The 22,009-nt window shown below is 43.1% G+C and overlaps 1 protein-coding gene across 4 annotated transcripts in view; it reads left to right on the plus strand.

Annotated features, from left to right (window-relative positions):
- The window catches only part of ANKAR (ankyrin and armadillo repeat containing), a 49,872-nt gene that overhangs the window by 26,006 nt on the left and 1,857 nt on the right, over nt 1-22,009 (plus strand). For all 4 annotated transcript variants that reach the window (XM_081023331.1, XM_081023328.1, XM_081023330.1 and 1 more), the window contains 12 exons: nt 2,000-2,244; nt 3,539-3,707; nt 5,371-5,612; nt 5,823-5,976; nt 6,528-6,689; nt 9,482-9,588; nt 11,378-11,500; nt 14,808-14,966; nt 16,146-16,263; nt 17,211-17,320; nt 18,934-19,130; nt 20,464-20,510. In XM_081023331.1, the coding sequence (XP_080879457.1) occupies nt 2,000-2,244; nt 3,539-3,707; nt 5,371-5,612; nt 5,823-5,976; nt 6,528-6,689; nt 9,482-9,588; nt 11,378-11,500; nt 14,808-14,966; nt 16,146-16,263; nt 17,211-17,320; nt 18,934-19,130; nt 20,464-20,510 (1,833 nt within the window). The remainder of the gene's footprint in view (nt 1-1,999; nt 2,245-3,538; nt 3,708-5,370; nt 5,613-5,822; nt 5,977-6,527; nt 6,690-9,481; nt 9,589-11,377; nt 11,501-14,807; nt 14,967-16,145; nt 16,264-17,210; nt 17,321-18,933; nt 19,131-20,463; nt 20,511-22,009) is intronic.

Raw genomic sequence — 22,009 nt, forward strand, 5'->3', positions numbered from 1 at the left:
ACCTAAGCTGCGTTCGGATGACTTATTTTTAAACTGTTATTTATGCAGCACCATCCGTTGCAAATCCCACAAGGATGTACTCTAGGAAAGTTCTCTGCTTCTTTGCTCCTGGGAGTAGATCGGCTTTAAATAAAGCGAACTGTTGGAGGCAGCTCTTAACATGTTGGAAGCATCTTCTTCAAATACATTTTTAAATGAAATTGTGAAAGACTGAATGTACTCACTGAAAGAAACCACTGGGGGCAGAATTCAGCAGAATTAACAGTAGATGATAATGCCCCAGTTCATAACTGTATGGGGGTTGCAGCATCCTCACTTTTTTAGATACCAGCCGCATTCAGATGTAACAGTAAACCATAGTTTAGTACTGCTCTATAGTTTTCTCCTCCTCTGGCACAGCCTCCCCTAAAACCTTGCTGCTGGGAGGAGATTGGCTTGATAGATTTAAAATGGCATAACAATGAAATGAAAAGGATGTTCAAAATAACTTCTATTCAAAAAACAAAACAGAAGCTTTTCTTTTGGGAATTATAGGGACAGAACTACCTAAGTTGTATAGAAATTTATTTACATATGCTACTACAGCAGCAGGGACGCGGGTGGTGCTGTGGGTTAAACCACAGAGCCTAGGACTTGCTGATCAGAAGGTCGGCGGTTCAAATCCCCGCGATGGGGTGAGCTCCCGTTGCTCGGTCCCTGCTCCTGCTAACCTAGCAGTTCGAAAGCACGTCAAAGTGCAAGTAGATAAATAGGTACCGCTCCAGCGGGATGGTAAATGACGTTTCCGTGCGCTGCTCTGGTTCGCCAGAAGCGGCTTAGTCATGCTGGCCGCATGACCCGGAAGCTGTACGCCAGCTCCCTCGGCCAATAAAGCGAGATGAGCGCCGCAACCCCGGAGTTGGTCACGACTGGACCTAATGGTCAGGGGTCCCTTTATCTTTACCTTTACTACAGCAGCAAGAATGTTACTGGCCCAAAAGTGGAAAGAAGCAGAAGTCCCAGTGAAGGAAGAATGGATACAAAAACTTACGGAATATGCAGAAATGGCGAAACTTACCGGAAAAATAAGAAATCAAGATAACAAACTTTTTTATAAAAGACTGGAAATGGTTTATTTAATATTTACAGATAAATTGCAAACAGATAAAAACATTAGCAGGATTATTGTAATAACCTGCAGTTTCACAAGAGTATATATTTACAGTAGATAATTAAATGAGCAAGTTAAATGAATTTGGATATGCAGAAGATATTTTTTTTAAAAAAAATTAAGGAACCACAGAAAGTAGGGGAAGGAAGTCAATTTTTAAAATGTTAAATTGATTGTAAAATTAATGAAATGTATAAACTTGAAAAGTGTAAATAAAACCTGTAAAATATATAAATAAAATGGCATCTTTAAAATGATATGTTAATATTTAAGTTTCAGTATTTTTTTAGTTTTGGGACCTCACTCGTTTTCCATTTTTGGGCTAATGAAACATGGGCCACAGTAGTGGCATACATAAATAAACTTTTCTGACACATGGGAATTTCTATCTGAATTATCCCCAACAAAAAGGACTCTGGGTGTTTGTTTGTTTTTGGAAAAGTTATTTTAAACATTTTTTTCAATTCATTATGGATTATTTCCCAATACTCTTTTACCCTTTTACAAGTCCACCACATGTGAAAGAATGTGAGGGATCCCCACATGATTTAAAGCCCTCTTTTGTATTTTCCATTGAGCAGGAAACCTCCATGGGTTTGAGAGCGAGAAGGATGGTGAGGTTAGGGGTGTGAGGAGCAAAATGTTCTCAATCCTACCCTGTCTTGCTCACGTGTAGGGTTACATGCACAAGTAGGGCTTTTGTGATCTTTCATACATCCCTTCCCTGCCAACACATACAGATTCTCCTATTCTCTTCTAAACAAGTCAGGAACTTTCAAGTGATTCACAGGATGTTGTATTTGTGAAAGAAATCTGTAACTGACCCTTTGTTTGCGCTCTGCACTGCAGGTACTATACCCTCGTTAATCAACTTGTTAAAAAGTGGCACCATCTACCTGGAGTGCATCACTGTGGGAGTTCTGAGTAACATCTCAATCCATGAGTCCATCGCCAGAGCTTTTGTAGAAGCAGGAGGCATCACAGTATTAATTAAGCTACTGGCAACTCATGAACCTGAATTGCTTTCCCGTTGTGCTGTCCTTTTATATGATATTGCCCAGTTGGATAACAATCAGGTTATAATTGCTGAACAGGTAAGCCTAACCCTAAATAAACCAAAACACCTTAGTATTTTCTTTCATTCCCTCCTTTTTAAAATGTACTATAATAATAAAATGTGTTTGCTTTTACTTCAGGTGTGTTCAATTTGTAAAAGTATCCTAAGTTAGAGACCCCCCCTTTCTTCCTTTGAATCATAGAACTGTAGACCTGTAAGGGACCCTGAGGATCATCTAGGTACATTGAAACTAATCTTAATTGTGCTTAAGGTTCCCAATAGTAATGCCAGGAGTCCAGGTTCCCAACTTGATAACACAGTAAGCGTAGGTAATTAAAAAGGAGGATTTATTGCAAAAACAAACAGATAGCTTCTGACAGCTCTGAGAAAGCCTCTGACATCATTACTCAAGATGACCCTTCTGAAGACTTCTTCCGGCGTTGACAGAAGATATTGAACTTACGACCCTTAAGTCTCTTGTGTTGCTTCCTATCTAGCAGCCCTCCCATTCGCCAACTCTTCAGACTTAGTGGATCAGCTGCAACCTCTTCCTGTTCTGCGAGGCTGACTCTGAGTCTTTTCGCGCCTATTTGTACTTCCTGCAAGCTTTGGCTGTGTTCCAGCCTGCTCTCAGCTACTGCCTTATCAGCCTGCTCGTCAAGGTCAGGAAGAGCCGGTCTGCAGCTGCCGGCTCTCCCCTGCCTGGCTAACATCTAAGCCCCTCTGTTCCTGGCTGCTATCTGCAGTTGGCTGCAAACCTTCGTTTGGAGCTGGCTCATTCCTGACAAGTAACTAGAGTTCTCCTCAGTGGTGGAAGCTGTTCCGACATTCTGCCGTGAGCCACCACCATGCTCCCTGGCCCCTTACTTACCGTGGGTGGCACTCTAAGGACTGGGTTGTCAGCTTCTTCCTCCTTAGTCTCAGTGTTGCCTTTGTAGAATTCAGTAGGGGGAATGGGGTCAAAACCAGAATTAGTTGGTTCTGCCTGTTTCTGGCTCTGGCTCTGGCTCCACCTTTTGCTGTATTCCCTGCCTTCTGCCCTACCAGCCCCTATGAGCACCAGTCTCCTCTGTTCCTAAACCCAGGATTAGGAACCCACGTCAAGCCAAGAGATTCAGATCCCAGGTTAAGAAAAGTACTGGTTAGCCTTAAGAGGGGGTGAAGATGTATTTACTAATTGCGGCTAGATAAAGAGGGAACATTCTCAAAGTTGGCTTCTGATGAACAGAGAACAAGAGTCGTGTCTGCACTATCGACAGTTTGGTATATGTGACTGAATGGATCTCGCTGCTTTCTTCAACACTATTTTTCTTTCTTTCTTTTTCCTGCAGGGTGGAATTCCTGCGCTTGTCAATCTGTTGCAGTACAACATAGAAGACCTGCTTGTGAACGTAATAAATTGCATTCGAGTAATGTGCATTAACAACCATGAGAACCAGTTGAAAGTGAAAGATGCCAGGGGCATCGAGCCACTTGTCAACTTCTTGCAGTCAGATTCAGGTACAGCAAAGGAACAAAATGCAGAATCACAAGTGCTGCTATCCATACACAGGGGAGTGGGCACAGTGCATGTTCTCCTGGACCCCCTTTTTGGAGGAGGGCAACAGACCATCAAAGCTGCAAGGGGTGGATACTGGGGGTGCAGCAGGGGCAGATATAGGGCAGTCCAATTGGTGCAGTCACACCAGGCCTGCTAAATGCTTGCCTGGCTTTGGGAAGGAGGTGTGAGGGCTCTGGCAGGTTCCTAGAATCCTCCTGTGAGCCAGCGTAGTGTAGTGGTTAAGAGCGGTAGACTCGTAATCTGGTGAACCAGGTTCGCGTCTCCGCTCCTCCACATGCAGCTGCTGGGTGACCTTGGGCTAGTCACACGTCTCTGAAGTCTCTCAGCCTCACTCACCTCACAGAGTGTTTGTTGTGGGGGAGGAATGGAAAGGAGATTGTTAGCCGCTTTGAGATTCCTTAAGGGGAGTGAAAGGTGGGGTATCAAGTCCAAACACCACCTCCTCCTCCTCCTCTTCTTCTTCCTGCCTCCTTCCCAAAGCTGGACAAGTACTTACCGGACTTAGGAAAGGTGAGTGGAGGGCCCTAGGACCATGCCATAACCTCGTGCCTCTTTTCTAAAGCCCAGCTTAAGCCGTTGAATGGCCTTGCACAGGGCGGCATATTACCAAGGTCTGCCCCTGAGCCATAGCTGTCAGCTTACAGATTTGAAAATAAGGGACCAGCAGCCTCGAAAATAAGGGATCAGCAACCAAAATAAGGGATTTTGCTTAGCTTATGAGTTCCATTTGCCCTTCCCCACCCAAGAGGGAGGGAGAGAGACTCTCTCCCACGCTGCCCGCAAGCCTGGCATGAGGCAGTTACAGCGCGGCCTCTGAAGCGCCGCCCTTCTGCATCCCTCCCCATCCCCTCCTCTTCCTCCTCCCTCAGGCCAACTCCTCAGCTGCCACTGCTGCCTCCGGCTTCCCCTAGCAGTGCGGCCGAAGAGAGGGGCTTCCTGCCCGCCCGCCACCACCCGTCTCCTCACGACGCACCCCTGAGGGGGGAAAGGGAGAGACGGAGACGCGGCAGCTCGTGTGCTCTCTCTCGCTCGCTCTCTTGAGGCGGAGAACCCCAAGCCGCTGCTTCCCTCCCAAGCCGGGCGAGCATGAAACCCGGGAAATTTAAGGGACATCATCAATCCGGGACAGCAGCGGGACACGACGCTGGGATAAGGGAGTTTCCCGCCAAATAAGGGACGGTTGACAGCTATGCCCTGAGCACAGAGATAGATCTTCTTAGAGAGGCTGCTTTTTAGGGGAGGGGGCAAATCAAGTTTGGGTTACACATGGACATGGATTATGGATTTACTGGCTCGGTTGAGAGCCTATATTGCAGGGATAAGGAACCTGTGACCTTCCATATGCTGTCAGACTACAACTCCCATCATCCCTTACCACTGGCCTATCTGGTTGGGACCGATGAGAACTCCCCCATCCCTGCGGTATTGCTTAACAAACATTGTCTTAGGTAACAGAATACTAGATGTTTATTACTACATCAAATCTCTGATCTGCAAATGAAACGAAAAATAATAACAGCGAAAACAGTAACAGGGCTGTTATTTGCTGTGGTCTTACATGTGGCTGGCTCTTACTGTTTTGTGATCTTTTTCTGCATAAAGATGTGCTGCTGGCTGTGGCTTCGGCCGCGATTGCAGAACTTGCTCGAGGGAATTTCAGAATGCAGAACGCCATTGCTGATGCGCAAGTCATTGCCCCTCTAGTTGAACTTCTCAGAGGAAGGAAAATCAGTGTCCAAGTGAAAGGAGCAATGGCGATTGAGGCACTCGCTGAAAGGAACACTAACATCCAGATGAGATTTCTATCCAAGTCTGTGACCAAATTCCTTTTAAAGCTCCTGAAGGCAAGTATTTTCCCATCTTTTCTCTGGGATTTGTAGAGCAGCTGAGTAGGCTGTTATCTGACCTCACTGGATAACTTTGTAGCTTGGTCCTTCTGAGTTCAGCGGAGCTTATTGATGAGGAAGTCAGCTTGGGATTACATCCTCTGAGACGTTAATGCTTTGAAATATAATCAGGAACATTTTATTATTATTATTTTGCCCAATCTGCAGGCTTTTCACCTGAAAGTTAAAGAACAAGGTGCTGCCACACTTTGGGCCCTGGCAGGGCAAACCTTGAAGCAGCAGAAATACATGGCAGAACAGATTGGATACAACCTTATTATCGATATGCTGCTATCACCCTCTGATAAAATGCAGTGTGTTGGTAAGTCAACTGCCAGGTGGCTGTTGTGGTTGCTCGAGAGTAACCAGGCAGGACTCCAACCTATGTTTTACAGGTTTTATTTTGGTGCAAACTATTTACAGTGAAGAGCCCCAAAGTTCATGTCTGGCTCAATTGCTAGCAGAATCCGGGAGTGGTCTTTTTTTGGACCACCCCCAACATAAGAGTTTCGTTACCCCCAACCATCTCCTCCCCTCTTTGCGCCTCAGACTACTGCGCAGGATGGGCAATGGCAAGGGCATGTTTTCCTCCTGACCGGCTTGCTCAGGAGTGGTGTTAAGGCTCTCACTAGCATCCTCTGGTCCTTGCACCTCTTCTCCACTGGAGGTGGGTCTTTCCTCCTCCCCGGAAGAGGAACTGCTTCGCAAGATTTCCGGAGGCTCCCTGTAACACAACTGCCCTTCTAATTCTCACCTCTGAGCCGATGGCAGTTCCCTGACATGACATCAACCTTTTCCGTTACATTTCTGAAAGAAAAACTGGGCATGGGGCTGAAGGTTGCTAAATGTGTGTTGCTGTGGTTGTTTTGGAAGGAGGTGAGGCCGTCATAGCTCTTAGCAAGGAGAGCGAAATTCACCAGAACCAGATCTGCGAAGGGAACGGAATTTCCCCTTTGGTTCGGCTGCTAAGGAGTGGAAGGATAGCAGAGGGCACACTGCTCAGTGTCATCAGAGCCTTGGGAACCATTTGTATTGGTTTGTAGTTCCTTTTCTGTTGTACTTAGGTTATGTTATAAGAAAAACTGCTCCCTTTCCCTTATGGGGTATTCCAGAATCCGTATAGAGTCCTTGTAGGTTCCCTATCGGTAGGAGCAAACAACAGAGGCAAACCAGAGCATATCTGAGAAGCAAAGTGGCTAGTAAGCCTGATCTTTATTGAAGGAAAAATAAACTGTTGCAACAGGGTCCCCACTCACCACATACAGGAGGGAAGAGAACCCTGAACAATGGTGCACAAGCCCTTATATAGACTTTTGAAATCGCCCACCCTGTAGCCCAAGACTACATCCAAAAACATCATACATACATCACAGAAGGAGGCGGTCTACAGCAGAAATCACAGAAGGAGGTGGTCTATAGCAGAAATCCTTTCTGCCAGGATACCTGATCACAGTCACTGATTGCATTGCCTGGGCAGTCTGGCCATTCTTTTGTGATGGTTAATAATTTAGTTCCTGACTCCAGGTCACAGGCTCACCTTATTCATGCACAAATACGCCCCTAAGACAGGATTTGCAAGCAAAACGACAATGGGGAGGCTTTCCCCATTTGCCTCCCTTACTGCAGAAGAATATTTGAGGTCATTGGGAGAGTCAAAATGGCTTCAGGATTGTTCTCCCATACTATTTCAGACACGTGGTTCATATATTTAGATATGTGTGCATTTATGAATATTTATTCTATATTTGAGACCTTAAAATTCTTCTAACAATCCCCCGTTTGGGGCTTACTAGCCACTTTGCTTCTCAAATATACTCTGGTTGGCCTCTGTTGTTTCCTTGTACTGATAGGGAACTCACTTAAGGACTCTGTGCAGGCTCTGGAATACCCCATAAGGGAAAGGGAGCAGTTTTTTATTATAACAGTTAAAAATAATTAAGCAGTTTAGAGCAATGCAAGAACTTTGGAAGTTGGGTTGTATACAACTAAGTTCTTCTCAGACTACACCCACTGAAATTTAATGGGCCTACACTAGTCATGTTAATTAACTTCAGTGGATCTACTCTAAGTAGGACTGTCATCGGATATAACCCCTAATACATTTTTAGTGATATAAGTAGTCTTTTCCATTAACAAAAGGCGCGTGTGGTATTTGACCGGGGCCTTGATAAATCTCCTGGTTTTGCCAGTCTGTAATTGCAAGAAGGACACGGGTGGCGCTGTGGGTTAAACCACAGAGCCTAGGGCTTGCCGATCAAAAGGTTGGCGGTTCGAATCCCCACGATGGGGTGAGCTCCCGTTGCTCGGTCCCAGCTCTTGCCAACCTAGCAGTTCGAAAGCATGTCAAAGTGCAAGTAGATAAATAGGTACCGCTCCAGCGGGAAGGTAAACGGCGTTTCCGTGCGCTGCTCTGGTTTGCCAGAAGCAGCTTAGTCATGCTGGCCACATGACCTGGAAGCTGTACACCAGCTCCCCTGGCCAATAAAGTGAGATGAGCGCCGCAACCCCAGAGTCGGTCACGACTGGGCCTAATGTTCAGGGGTCCCTTTACCTTTACCTTTTTAATTGCAAGAAGAGTTTGTCAAGTAGGGATGGGGGAGAAATTTGATTCAGTTGACATTAGAAGACAAACCTGTCCAATTCTCAATTTTTCGCAACAGTAGGTGAACGCGAACACAGACATCCTTCTAAATTCACACTTCTCTGAATTTTGCAATGCAGTTCTCCAGCAAGGTGATGGGTACAAAAATGCATTTTTACTAGTCTGCATAAAAATGCATATATTTGTGAAAACAGCATGCAAAAATAATAGCGGAAAGTGGGTAGCAAAAAATGTGCATATTAGGCAAAGTTGCATTAAAATGTGTATATTGGCTGAAGAAATTCGCACTAGATTGCCGATGAATTTTCAAGAGGACTTTTTTTTCCCCTAATCACAAGCAGATGTGGAAATGGGGTGAACTGAATTTAAGATGGGGAAAACTGGAAATGGAGACAAACCAAAACTGACTTCCTAGTGTTAACTACCCAGAAGGCCTAGTCAGCCAGCCCATGGCTGGTGACCAGCATTTGGCTTGTGCCCCAAGTTTTCATAAGGACAATGTTGGTGAGCAGGCAGAAAGCCTCTTTCTACTGCATAACTATGCAGATGTGTGAGCTTTATGAAACATGGACCTCTATCGCTCTCCAACCTAGTTGCTATCTATGGGCCAATACACACAAACAGCCAGCAAGAGGCTACCTTGAATTGCTTTCGTTGGCAACCACATAATTCAGCCTTAATTGACACTGAATCACCAACTTAGAGGAAGAAGTCTCCTTCCATGTCTCTTTTTGGTCCTTATCTGATCAGGGCAAAATAATAATAATAATAATAATAATAATAATAATAATAATATATTATTTATACCCCGCCCATCTGGCTGAGTTTCCCCAGCCACTCTGGGCGGTCCAGATGTGAGGTCACCACACATTATTAATAGAATTATCTGCGAACACACACCTCATATCTGGACCTAAACTCTATAAAGCCCACATTTTATTTTTATCTTATTTCATTGTTATTTTTCATTAATGTAAAATCAAAAATGCAAACAAACACAATGTAAGTCAGAGTTACAGCCTCCATACTGTTTGCTCATTTTGCATTTTCCAAATATGTAGGGAGCAGATAATGTAGAAAAATAAAAGCAGCAAAACACACAATGAAAGCCAAATTTTGCTATTTTTTGGAGGAAGAGAGGGCTCGTTTACACTTTCTGATTATCTTTTCAATTTTTCCTGTGCTCCTTATGTGTGGCTCTCTGCCTGACTTGTTGGACCTTCAGGTGAAGCCAACATAAACAATCCAGTCAGTCAAGACAACGTAGTAGATGAAGGAGCCTTGCCAATATTGGTCCACTTACTGAAACATCATAGTTCTCTTCACATAAAGGTGGGTTTTAAGTGGTAGCCTTATTCAGTATAGAGATGAACTCCCCCAAAGCATTTCTTGAGTAGGTTTAAGTGTTGGCATCTGTCTTCCTTGGAGGACAGTGGGAAAGTGTGCCATCTGAGGAGAAGTCAAACCGTTGGAGAATTAAAGCGCCTGCTGTGGCTGTAGAAACGTGTTTTGTTGCAGCTGGAGAAGATGAAGGCATCTGATTGTGCTGCTGCAGATGAACTATGGTGTTTTTTCTCTCTGTGCTCCCCCGGTAGTCATTTTCCCTCTGGTTACTGCTGGTGATATGTGACCTGTCTATCTCCAGGCTCTTCGGTTATCTGCAAGGAATTCCCAGATGGTGGGGTTGATGTTGCCAGCTTTCATGTCACATTTGCAAACATCTTTGTAACACAGAGTTGGTCTGCCAACAGGCCTGGTACCTGAAGCCAGCTCCCCATAAAGCACATCCTTAGGGATAGAACACTTCTTGACAGTGCTATTTTTCTAGAAAAAGAGGTGCCAGAACTCACCATAAACTCTCTTATAATGGCAATGGCGCCCACCTGAGAAGTGCCAGAACTGAGTTCCATTGAGTTCCAGCAGGGGGGTGGGGAAAGCCCTGATTCTTGAGTAGGTTTAAGTAGTCGTTTCAGTTCAGCACATAATATAAGCTAATACATCTTTGCGCGATGCTAAAGGGCTGCAACTCAGTCGTGGTGCTTTGCATGCAAACGCTCCCCGTAGGGTTTGGAAGCACCCTTACCTGAAACGCTGGTGAGATGCTGCCAGTCCGCGTTGGCAATGAGGATCTAGATAGACCAAGGGTCTGACTTAGTATAAGGCAGCTTCTTATTTTCCTATACAAAGAAACTAGCTGCTGGTCACAGCCAACCATATTTGGAAACTGGCACCTAATTGGTTAGAGTTGTATGACGCTGACGTTCACAAAAGTAACATGGCTATAATAATTTTGTTTGCTACATTCCAGTTCCTAAAGACTGGAACGAGATGTTATTGTAGACAAGGAGCTGCCAACAGCAACATCCCCATATCTAGCTTGATATCCTCACATCTTCTCTCCCCTATAATATCTAACATCTCCCCTGTGACCTCTAATCATACAATTCAACCACTAGTGGCACCCAGTTATGTGGAGCAAGGATAGGGAGATTTGCATTTTGATGAACATGTGATGACCATTTCACTAGAGGTTATGGGGAGGTTGTGGGGAGATGGAGAGAATTAGGTACTAGGATGCTGTTTGGGGCATTGGCTATTTGGCTGGCAAAAGACTAATTGCGTGGACAAGGAGGATACAGTTAGGGGAAGGAGAACTATGTTTATCAGTAAATATATTTGGAAACCTCAGGGCAAGGCAAAAATATCCATTAAGCATTGTGGAACTGTGAGGTACAGAAAGAGTCCAGGTTGTTATATATTAAGTGCACATATTATAACAACTCTGGATGAGATTGTGGCTTTTTATGGTGTAAATATCATTGCACTGCAGCTACATGTTACTTAAAGGGATTGTTCATTGGGGACTGAGGGATAGTCAGCAAGCTCTGAAGGACGTTTGGAATGGGGCTGAAAATTTGGAATTGGGCTAAAAATAATTGAATTTAACCAGTGTGTTGAAGCTCACCTATGAAATCAGTAAAAATATTCTTTATATGCAGTGTATATGTCTGAATCCCATTCTGAACTTTGATGTGAATAGGATAGGATAGGATCTATTATATAAAACTGATATTTTCTCTCTTTTTTTAACTTTTGCTTTTCCATCCAACTGATTGTTTAGGTTGAAGTTGCATATTCTTTGGCTTGCATTGTTCTAAAGAACGATAACCTGCAGAGTGTCTTGCGAGAGAAGGAAGGCTTTAGTTATTCTGACGTCCTTGGGCTCCTTTACGCACCAGAGAAGGTACTGGCTTTACTGGAGAACATCATAGTGCCCATTTAAGAGAAAAGATTAAATACGCTTCATGCTGTAATAAGGCACTGACATTCTTTCTTTCTTTCTTTCTTTGTTTCAATTAACGTCAGTGCCTGATTACAGGAACGGATCCTTTTCCCAAAGCTGTGAGCAAATACTCCTTTCCATGTACAGATCTGCTCCCGCCATTAGAATGGAAGAGCCAGTGTACAGATACAAGAGATTAAAGGGACCTCCGAGCTCACATATGGATCAAATCAGGCTGTTTTGCAAGCACAGCATGAGAACAGTTGGCAGTTACTTGTTAATTGCACAGTTACTTGTTAATTGCACAGAATCACCTTAGAACTACACCAAAAGCTGGAGGGCCAATGAGTATATTCACTGGCCAAATGTGATGCAGCTAGGTAAATTTTAGATCCAAACTTGGGTCTCCAGCTGCTTTTGGACTATAAATCCCATCATCCCTGACCACTTTTCCTGCTAGCTATGGATGATGGTAGTTGTAGTCCAAAAACTGCTGGAGACACAAGTTTTGAGAAACCCTTTCCTAGACCCTGGGCCTAACGGTGTGGGGAACAGAGGCTTTACATGATTGTGTGTGTGTGTTAGTTCAGTTATGAAGTGCACAATTAACAAATAACCTCCACCTATGCTTTACAACTGCATCTACATTCCTGATACACTTGAGCCACAAACCATTTTAAAAACCACAACTCTGAGCATGTGCCATTATTATTCCAATCTCACTTAAATCTCACCTGGCAGCTTCATTATACACCTTTTAGGCACCAGGCAAAAACATTCCTCTTTGACCATGCCTTTGGCTGACTGACATCCAATGCCCTTTTAAAATGTGAGTGTGTGTGGAGGGGGGTGTTGTTGGGGGTTGTTGTTGTTGATGATTGTGTATTTTGTGTTTTTGTACTGTGATTTTATGTTGCAACCACCCTGAGACCTGCGGGTACAGGGCGGTATACAAATTTTAATAATGAGGTGGTTGTTGTTGTTGATGATGATGATGATGATACAGTGGTACCTCGGGTTACATACGCTTCAGGTTACAGACGCTTCAGGTTACAGACTCCGCTAACCCAGAAATATTACCTCGGGTTAAGAACTTTGCTTCAGGATGAGAACAGAAATCGTGCAGCAGCGGCGCAGCGGCAGCAGGAGGCCCCATTAGCTAAAGTGATGCTTCAGGTTAAGAACAGTTTCAGGTTAAGAACAGACCTCCAGAACGAATTAAGTTCTTAACCTGAGGGTACCACTGTACATTCATCCTGACCCATTGTTTCTTAGTGAGCATGGAATTTCATGGCCTCATTTCACCTCTTCCTTCTCCCTATCAAACTAGCTACAGACAACACTGACACACTCTAGCCATATTCAGGTGTGCTGCATTTGTATTAACACGAGTGGGAGCACTGGGGACAAGAGAGCTAGCTCTGCCCACTTCCTGCCAGCACCAGTCAAATTGCCCTCCGTGAGGGCAAACTTAAGAAGTGGGCAACCTTCTGTGCTTATGGAGGTTCCCTGTCTATTTAGGAATGCTGGAAATTTATAGTTCTGCAATGACCGCTCCCCACATCAAATGGGGAGCCTTTTGCGTGGTTGTGCGCAGCCACCCAGATCCCAGTGCGACTCTTGTTAGTTTGGGCTGGCTTCATCCTGCCCAGGCTGGATACCTGAAGGTCTCTGCCTACCTCAGCCAATCGACCAATCCCGCATGGGGAGGCGTTGCCAGGGGATTGGCCAGGTAAGGGGAGGGACCGTCCTGCCCACACAACAGAAGGTGAATCTTACCTGCGAAGCGGCAGTCAGCTCCAGAGCTTCTCCCCTTTCCAGGAATGCTGGAAATTTATAGTTCTGCAACATGGGCTTGTCGGTCAGAAGGTCGGCGGTTTGAATCCCTGCGACGGGGTGAGCTCTCGTTGCTCAGTCCCTGCTCCTGCCAACCTAGCAGTTCGAAAGCACATCAAAGTGCAAGTAGATAAATAGGGACTGCTCCGTCGGGAAGGTAAACGGCGTTTCCGTGTGCTGCTCTGGTTCACCAGAAGCGGCTTAGTCATGCTGGCCACATGACCCGGAAGCTGTACACCGGCTCCCTCGGCCAATAAAGCGAGATGAGTACCGCAACCCCAGAGTCAGTCATGACTGGACCTACCTAATGCTCAGGGGTCCCTTTACCTTTAACATGCAGATAGCCTTCACAAGCCTCCTCATTTCAGAAGATCGCCTTCCAAGGCCTGAAGGGGAATGGGGGCAGAGCTACCATGCTTGTCACCACTGTCCCTTCCCTGATGTGTAAACACAGGTACAGGATTGCCTGAAGAGCCACCGAAAAACAAACTAGTGAAACCTTATGCCGCAATAAATGTGTTGGGTTTAAGGGTGTGCAAGATTCCATTCTTCATACTGCAACAAATTTACCCAGCCACCCTCTGGATTTTATTTTATTTTATTTTATTTTTTAATTTCAAAACCAAAAAAAATTACAAACATCAAATTCAAAATCCATATTCATTTTCTAACATAAGTCTATTACATAGATTACCTAAATTAAAATATATCTAATTGCTCTGGGCTTCCCTTTGCTATATGTAAATACAACGCAATTAACAAATTATATTATAAATGATATTATAGGTTCCCATATACCCCCCACTCCGCTTCACCCATGTGTGATCTCAATATTTTACTTCTTCCATCTTGTTGTGTTGTTATAATTTAATAAGTATTCAATTGATTCTATTATTATTTTCTTGCTTACCCCTGCACGTTTTCCACATTCTCTATTAATATTTCAATTCCGGAGCCATGTTTTTTCATGTATTCCTTCACTCCATACCACTCTCTAATTATTCTCTGATTTGAGTGGCCTCTAATAACTGCCATCAATTTTGCCATTTCTGCAAACTTACAGAGTTTGTTTTGCCATTCTAATAGTGATGGGATTTTCTCCCCCTTCCAGTTTTTTGCAGTCAAAATTCTGGCAGCTGCTGTTGCATAATTCCACCCTCTGGAATTGAATAATACCACATGGAAAGTGCACCCCCTAAATCTGTCCTAAAGGTTCCCCCAATCCTCTGGGTAGGGTGTGGGGTGCTTGCTTGAGTGAGTGAGTGAGTGTGTGTGTTTGTATGTCTCCCACTGCACAAGCAGAAATTCTTGCACAGACAGGACTTGGTAGCTGAATACCACCCATGGTTGTGTGTGTGTGTGTGTGTGTGTGTTTTATGTACTTTATATTTCACAGTCAATACAATTTACTTGTTTCTCTGATTGTTTTAAGGATATCTGTTTGCGAGCAGGAAATGCTATCGCCCTTTTTGCATATAATAATCCCAGCCAGCAGTTACTGATTTTAGAGAGCGGACCAATATCTGTGTCTATATTTGAACCTTTCCTGGAATCAGAAGTAGAGACAGACAGAGCAATGGCTGCCTTTCAGGTACAAAACCAGGGATCACGCTCATAGTTCACCCAGAATGCATAAGCACGCGTGTGCCATTTTTGAAAATGGAGTTTTCCATAAAGGACTGTTTGAATGCTATGCCTGTATTTTTGCTCAAATACAAAGGACTCTGCTCAATCTACTACACTGGAGAAGGAGATTTTCATCTTCTCCCTTTCGGCAGCAGCTTCTGATCCTTGTGGGTGTTCCATAAACATCTGGTTTGCCACTGTGAGAATAGAGTCCTGGAAGAGAGATGGAGCATTTTCCTGATCTACAAGGGCTCTTCTTATGTTAGTTTTCTGGTATAGCTTCCGTTTCTCAAATCTCTGGAAAAAATGAAAAGTTTTCAGGTGTCATAGGTACAACCTGACACCTGCGTAGTACCCAAAAGAGCCTCATTAGACTACCTGCTACCTCCTCCCATATTTCAAGACTGTCACAATTAAATAAAGACTCCATAGTTTCTATATGAGTCAACTTTCCCCTCCTGACTCCTACTCCGTTTACCATCTAGCCTGGTGAAGAGTTTTGGAGAGTTTTGCCTGAGAGGTTCAAGGCATTGCTTGGGAACCTGTGATCTCAACATTTTTAAAGTTGTGCCCGATGTCTCAATCTGTGCCCACTTCAAATACTTCTGCTATTGTTACTTCATCGGTTGCAGTTTCATATTTTTAGTCTGCAGAGAAACCTATATACACTAACAGGAGCGTATGTACATAAACACAATAGCATATCTTTGTAAAATATAAAGAATATAGGAAAATTGCAAGCAAGAAATTTTTTAAAGAATTGGGTTGAAATATGGAAAAAGGTATCGTGTTTTTACTTGCAAAATGTGTACGCATGTCTTAATTTCTTGTGTAAATTATCCCATGTATGTCTGCATATGTTTGCATCATAGACTAATAAATGCTTCTGCAAACTCAGAAGTGTAAGGGCTGAGCTTTTGTGCTTTGTCTCCATCCGCAGGTAACACAAACATATTCTCTTCCATTCCTTTGATTGTGTAGCCATAAACTACATTCTCCTTAAAATATGCTTGCTTTGTACTAGGACAAAAAAAATAAATAACAATTTTTGCTAGAAGCAGGAAATGCAGAGAAATGAGGGGGGGAAATGTGAGGCCTGATTAATATATTAATGCATTGTGTAAAAATGTTTCTTTTGTTTCAGATAGTTATACTAGCCAGAATTATAGTTGATAAGGATAAAGTCAGTCTGTCTGCAAAAGGAGTTTCTATTTTGGTCGACCTGCTATGTTCGGAAAAGACAGCGACTCTTGTGTTAATAGGCAAGTAATGATGCAAAGAAAAGCACTGTTTTTCAAGGCAGCATGCTTATACAACACTGAAATAGTGCAAAATCTTAAAATAGTAGGATGTGATTGTTGATATGCCTTGTCTTGGTTTCTATTATTCTCTAGAGGCAGGTGTTTATTCTGTCAAGACTATTATTATTATTATTATTATTATTATTATTATTGCTATGACACCTATCTGACTGGGTTGCCCCAGCCGACAATACAGCAAAGGTTCTTGCTTCATTTAAATTACTGTATTTTTCGCTCCATAAGATGCACCTGACCATAAGACGCACCTAGTTTTTAGAGGAGGAAAACAAGAAAAAAAATATTCTGAACAAAACAGTGGATGTATGACTTTTGTGGTTCATGCTGTGGCCACAGACATGATATGTGATTTGACAGTGAGTTTGGGGTGGCCCAATGCAAAAATCCTGAGGATCCATGTGCTTTTACCTCCCCCCTCCCAGGCAGCCTCCTTTATCGCTAGAGTCCCTTATCTCCCTCCAATCGTTTGCCAATCAGCTGCTCAGTGGTTTCATTTCAACACCCCCTTTCCTCTTTCTATTAAAAAAAAACCACAAGCTGCTTTTCTCCCCTGGGCAATTCGGCTCCAGGGACCACACATTCGCTCCATAAGATGCACAGACATTTCCCATTACTTTTTAGGAGGAAAAAAGTGCGTCTTATGGAGCGAAAAATACAGTAATTGTACATTGGAGCACACATTTTACCTAAAGCCATAAGTGTCAATAAGTTCCAAGAGTGCAATAAAAAGAATACTGAAAAGTGTGGCTATAGAAATTGTACTGGGGTTCTTGAAATGTTTCAGAAATGGACACCTGCCTGCTGAAGTTAATTGCACCAAAACACTTTTTTGTATAATTTTAGCTCAATTTACTAGTAACATTTAATCTCAGTTATCTATTTCTCTATAGGGAAGCTATTGGCTAGTTTGGCTCACACAAGAGCAGGTATTCCAGAAGCAATTACATGCTTAGGAACTGTCCAGCGTCTTTGTTATCATTTATACGCAAAGGAAGAAGAGGTACAGCTATTTTATTTTTGCAGTCCCCCCCCCCCCCACATTTGATCCATTCAGTCTAACTTTCTAATGCAGCTAAACTGGTGAAATATAAAACAGCATGAAAATAAGCAATGTGGACCCTTTAATAGTATCAAAATATCATCACCTCCTTTTACCCTGAGATTATTAATCCAAAATGAATGCCATATACAGTATTGGTTTTTCAATAATGCACATTGGAAGCCATATTTTGCCAATATGCGTACATTAGACGGGTGGCAGTGATGGTGGGGGAAACCCAACTTTTAAAGCCATTATTTAGCCACTCTGCGTTAATTCCATAAAAACAAGAAATAATTAATGGGAAAGGGTGGAGGGTTTTTTTGTATATATGCTCTCAGGGTGCTTCCAGACTGTTGCTATTTTGGATTGATATTCAGTCACATAGTAGCAAATTCAGATTGCTCAATTAAAGACCAACTTTTTTGTAACATGTTTTTTTAAGAAAACAGAGATCCAGGGGAGATCATGGACTTGACAGGCTGCTTGTATTGCCGTCTTTTCCTGGAAAACTGGTGAAAACGCTGGTGTAAATACAACAACCATAAATTGTAATTAAAACATCAATTTATCACTGCAATTTATAAATATATCAATTTATAAAATATCACTGCAGCATGAACTGTTCAATGATTAATTGTTCATTTAAAATATATCACCTCCCTCAGTTGGATGGACCCTTGCGGAGGAGCAAGCTGGATTTAGGCAAGGTAGATCACTAGCATAGATCACTGTTTCGTCTTAGCACACCTTATTGACAAATACGCCAAGAAAACCTGTGGGGTCTTATATGCAGCCTTCATTGATTTGAAGGCTGCCATTGATTCAATTTCATGAGTAAGACTCTGGGCCAAATTGAATACATCCAGTATAGATAAAAGATTATTATTTTTGATTAATGGCCTATGTAAAGATACTGTGTTGTATGTAAGATCCTCCACAAATGGTCAACTCATAGGCCCTGTACCAGCCACCAAGGGGGTTAAGCAAGGCTGCATTTTAGCCCCAGCTTTTTTTAACCTATATCACCTCCCACCACCACTTTAAGTAGAAAACAGGTACTATGGAAGGTGGACCTCCCAGACACCATGGTAGACAATACAAGAACAGACCAGATCACACATGGATCACACATTCCAGGGTGTGGCGTGCAAGTCTTTTGACGCAGTAAACAGGGATCTGGAAGGTCTGAATTCCCATCACTTTAATTGACTGAATATAATAATTTACCAAGGGTAGCTAGAAACCTACAAGGGACTCAGCTACATTAGTCAAAAAAATTATTAGATTTTCTAATTTAATAATCCAATCAAATCTCGTTAAATATTCCAAATTATACATCTACTTATCAAATAGTTCAAATATTCTGCCGAATTATAAACTTTCTGTGATGTGACAAGTTCTACTTTTGAGAGAGAACTCTCCATTTTAATTTCTCTTTCTTTCTCTGTGTTTTTATTTAGATGAGTTTCTTTTATTGAATATATATATATATATATATATATATATATATATATATGCTTTAATAAAATCCTTCAGGGAAAAGACACCTGAAAGTGAGGTTCTTTTTTCAGGTTCGTACATCTATGGCATGTGCTCTGGGATATTTAACATTCAACCGAACTGCATATCGCCATTTGCTAGTACAATGTAGGAATAAGCCCAAGTTGTTCAAGAGGCTAATACTGAACCTTAGCAAGGATGCAAGAATAAATTCAGACTTTGTGAGAGAATTTAAGAGGCAAAAAAGAGTTGGGCTTCCAGCTCTCAGGTAACAATTAGCAACCTTTCAATTATCTTATGGTTTGTTTGTTTGTTTGTTTTTTAAGGTTTTGAGTCCCTCACTTTTCACGTACTGAAAATCTTACTGATTTCTATTCAGTACCCCATGCAAATATCGATCAAAATATCAGTTGACTTCAGGGTAACATTGATTCTGCAAATACCCCCTTTTGGGGGACAGTGGTGGAGAGGGTTTTGGTGGAGCAGCTGCAAGCATTATTGAATGACACAGATTATTGGGATCAATTTCAATCTGGGTTCAGGCATGGACACAGGACTAAGTAGCCTTGGTCCCCATGGTCTCTTTGCAGAGCAGGACAGGCAGAATGCAACCTGCTCCTTGATTTCTCATGAGTTGTTGCAATTCTCTTTTAAATCCATTCAGTTTGTATTGATGCTCTTAATTATGTTTTTATGGACACTTGCTGAGTTTGTTTTTATATTCCACCTTACTGTTATTGTTTTTTAATGACAGTGCAGCTTATAAATTCATAAATAATTTTTTTGAGTAATCTCCAAAACCTTCAGGGAGTTTTATATTCAGTTGTATAGAGACTTGTTCCCAAAGCAATTTTTTTGTGTGAAGGGTCATTTCCTTCACAAAGTTCTCTAACTGAGAGGTATAGATCACCAATATTTGGATGTTTTAGCTTTATTTCTATCTCACTGGACACCCTCGATGGTGAAGTTTTGTGAAAATCTGTTGAAGAACAACATTCCCCCCCCCCCGAAATAGTGGGGGGGGGGGAGCTTTGTCCCGTAAAACGAAAGCATTTTTTAATTTCCCAGTACTACCACAGAAAAAATCATAAACACAACAGCGTGTTTCTAGTTTGTGTGGAAGGCGATTACAGTCTAGCACCACAATTACATATCATGATATAAATAGGAAATGGCTGTTATATAACAAGCCGTGCATAAGATTTCTTCTTTTTCTCCTGAGGTTAAGGACCGGTGCCTAGCTTAGGGGTGAGGAACCTGTGGCCCTCCAGATGTTGTTGGACTACAACTCCCATCATCCCTAGCTAGCAGGACCAGTGGTCAGGGATGATGGGAATTGTAGTCCAAAAACAGCTGGAGCTTCAAGTTTGGGAAACCCTGGTCTAGATCCTTAATACATTCCCCAGCAAGAAACTCATTTAAGTAAGCAAAGTTTCTGCCGTCCCAGCTCTTTGGAAATGAGAGCTGAGGTTCAAAACAACCTTCCGCATTTAATTGTTTAAATGCCTATTGCTTAATTGGAACACAGATCCTTTGTTGTCCTCGCTTCTTGTCGTTATATGTCAAGACTACTACTAACATTCTGCCTTTTTAATTTTCAGTTTGGAGATAAACGGAGGGCCACCTGCAGTTCCTGTACACATACGAGGTAATTTATTCAGAAATAACTCTCGTTGGCTAGACAGCTCTGCCCTTTTAGCTCAGCTATATACCGTATTTTTCGCTCTATAGGACGCACCGGACCACAAGACGCACCTAGTTTTTAGAGGGGGAAATCAATTTTAAAAATATTAAAGAGGAAGCAAAGACAGCCAGCGGGATGGATCCCGCTCGCTGTTTTGGCTTCTTTAGCTGTGCGCAGCCTCTCCGGCAATTCCCCCACCTCCCGCAAAAGCCCACAGGAGCTGCGCACCCTTTCAGGAGCACATGGCTCCTGCGGGCTTTTCTACGAGGAGGGAGAAGGGACTGACTGGCCGTGTCAGTCCCTTCTCCCTCCTGGGGAAAAGCCCGCAAGAGCCGCGCGGAGCTTGTGCGTGGCTCTTGGGGGCTTTTCCTGCCTGCCTCCCCCCTGCATTCGCTCCATAAGCTGCACACACATTTCCCCTTACTTTTTACGGTAATATACAGTATTATGACAAATGAAGGAAGTTCTGAATTACCCATAAAGAGCAAAGTGCATGAGAAGCCGAGCATGTTAAATCTCACTGTATGTGTGGCGGGGGGCTGCTGATATCTATTAGCTCATCAAATACATAAAATAAAAGTTTGATTATATCTGGACAGAATCCAGAGAATTGAGGGGCCCATTCTGCCATCCAGTGGCAATCCCTCACACTTCACAAGCTGCTGTTCTGGGGGGGGGGGGGGGCCTTGATCTTTAGACATTACGTGAAGGGGACAGACACATTACCTGCGTGTAGACCAGACTTCAGGTGTGTCAGATTTTCTTTGTTTTTTCTTTAGAAACACAAGTTCTACCAAACCGAGGCAGATGCAAAAAGCCATTAAAGAAGTGGGTGCAGTATGCCTGGGCTGTATCTCAATCCAAACAGTGTGTCTAAAGTAGTGTTTCCCAAACCTGGGTTTCCAGCTGTATTGGGGGGGACTACAACTCCCATCATCCCTAGCTAGCAAGACTAGCAGTCAGGGATGATGGGAATTGTAGTCCGAAAACAGCTGGAGACCCAAGTTTGGTCTAAAGCAAAGCAGTTATTTTTTTGCAAGTGAGGGGCAGTTTTTGTATGGCAAGGGTGCCAACTGCTCAGAGGGGGAAAGACAAACAAACGCTTTACTTATGTAAGCTTAAGAATCCCTCTGTTCCGTGGGCTGTTAGGCTGCTGAACGGAAAATAATATAGTGCAACTGACTTTCGGGGTTGGTGTGTTTCGCGACAAGCACACAGAGTGCAATGAGATTGAGTGTTGGGGTGGGGGAGGTACACAGATTGTACATTGACAATAAAGGTATTATTATTATTTATTATACTTGCCAGTGCATAACAAGGGTGCCAACTTGAATAAAATATTGGAGGGTCCCAGGTAAGCCCTGCGCCCCACAAAATTAACCACAAGACGGGGGCACACATACCATTTGAGTGGCAACGGCCATCAACCAGGTGTTGGAAAAACGCCCGGGAAGGCTGCCAAC

This window comes from Podarcis pityusensis (genome assembly GCF_964106645.2).
Source record: "Podarcis pityusensis genome assembly, chromosome: 1".
In the NCBI taxonomy this organism is placed as follows: Eukaryota; Metazoa; Chordata; class Lepidosauria; order Squamata; family Lacertidae; genus Podarcis; species Podarcis pityusensis.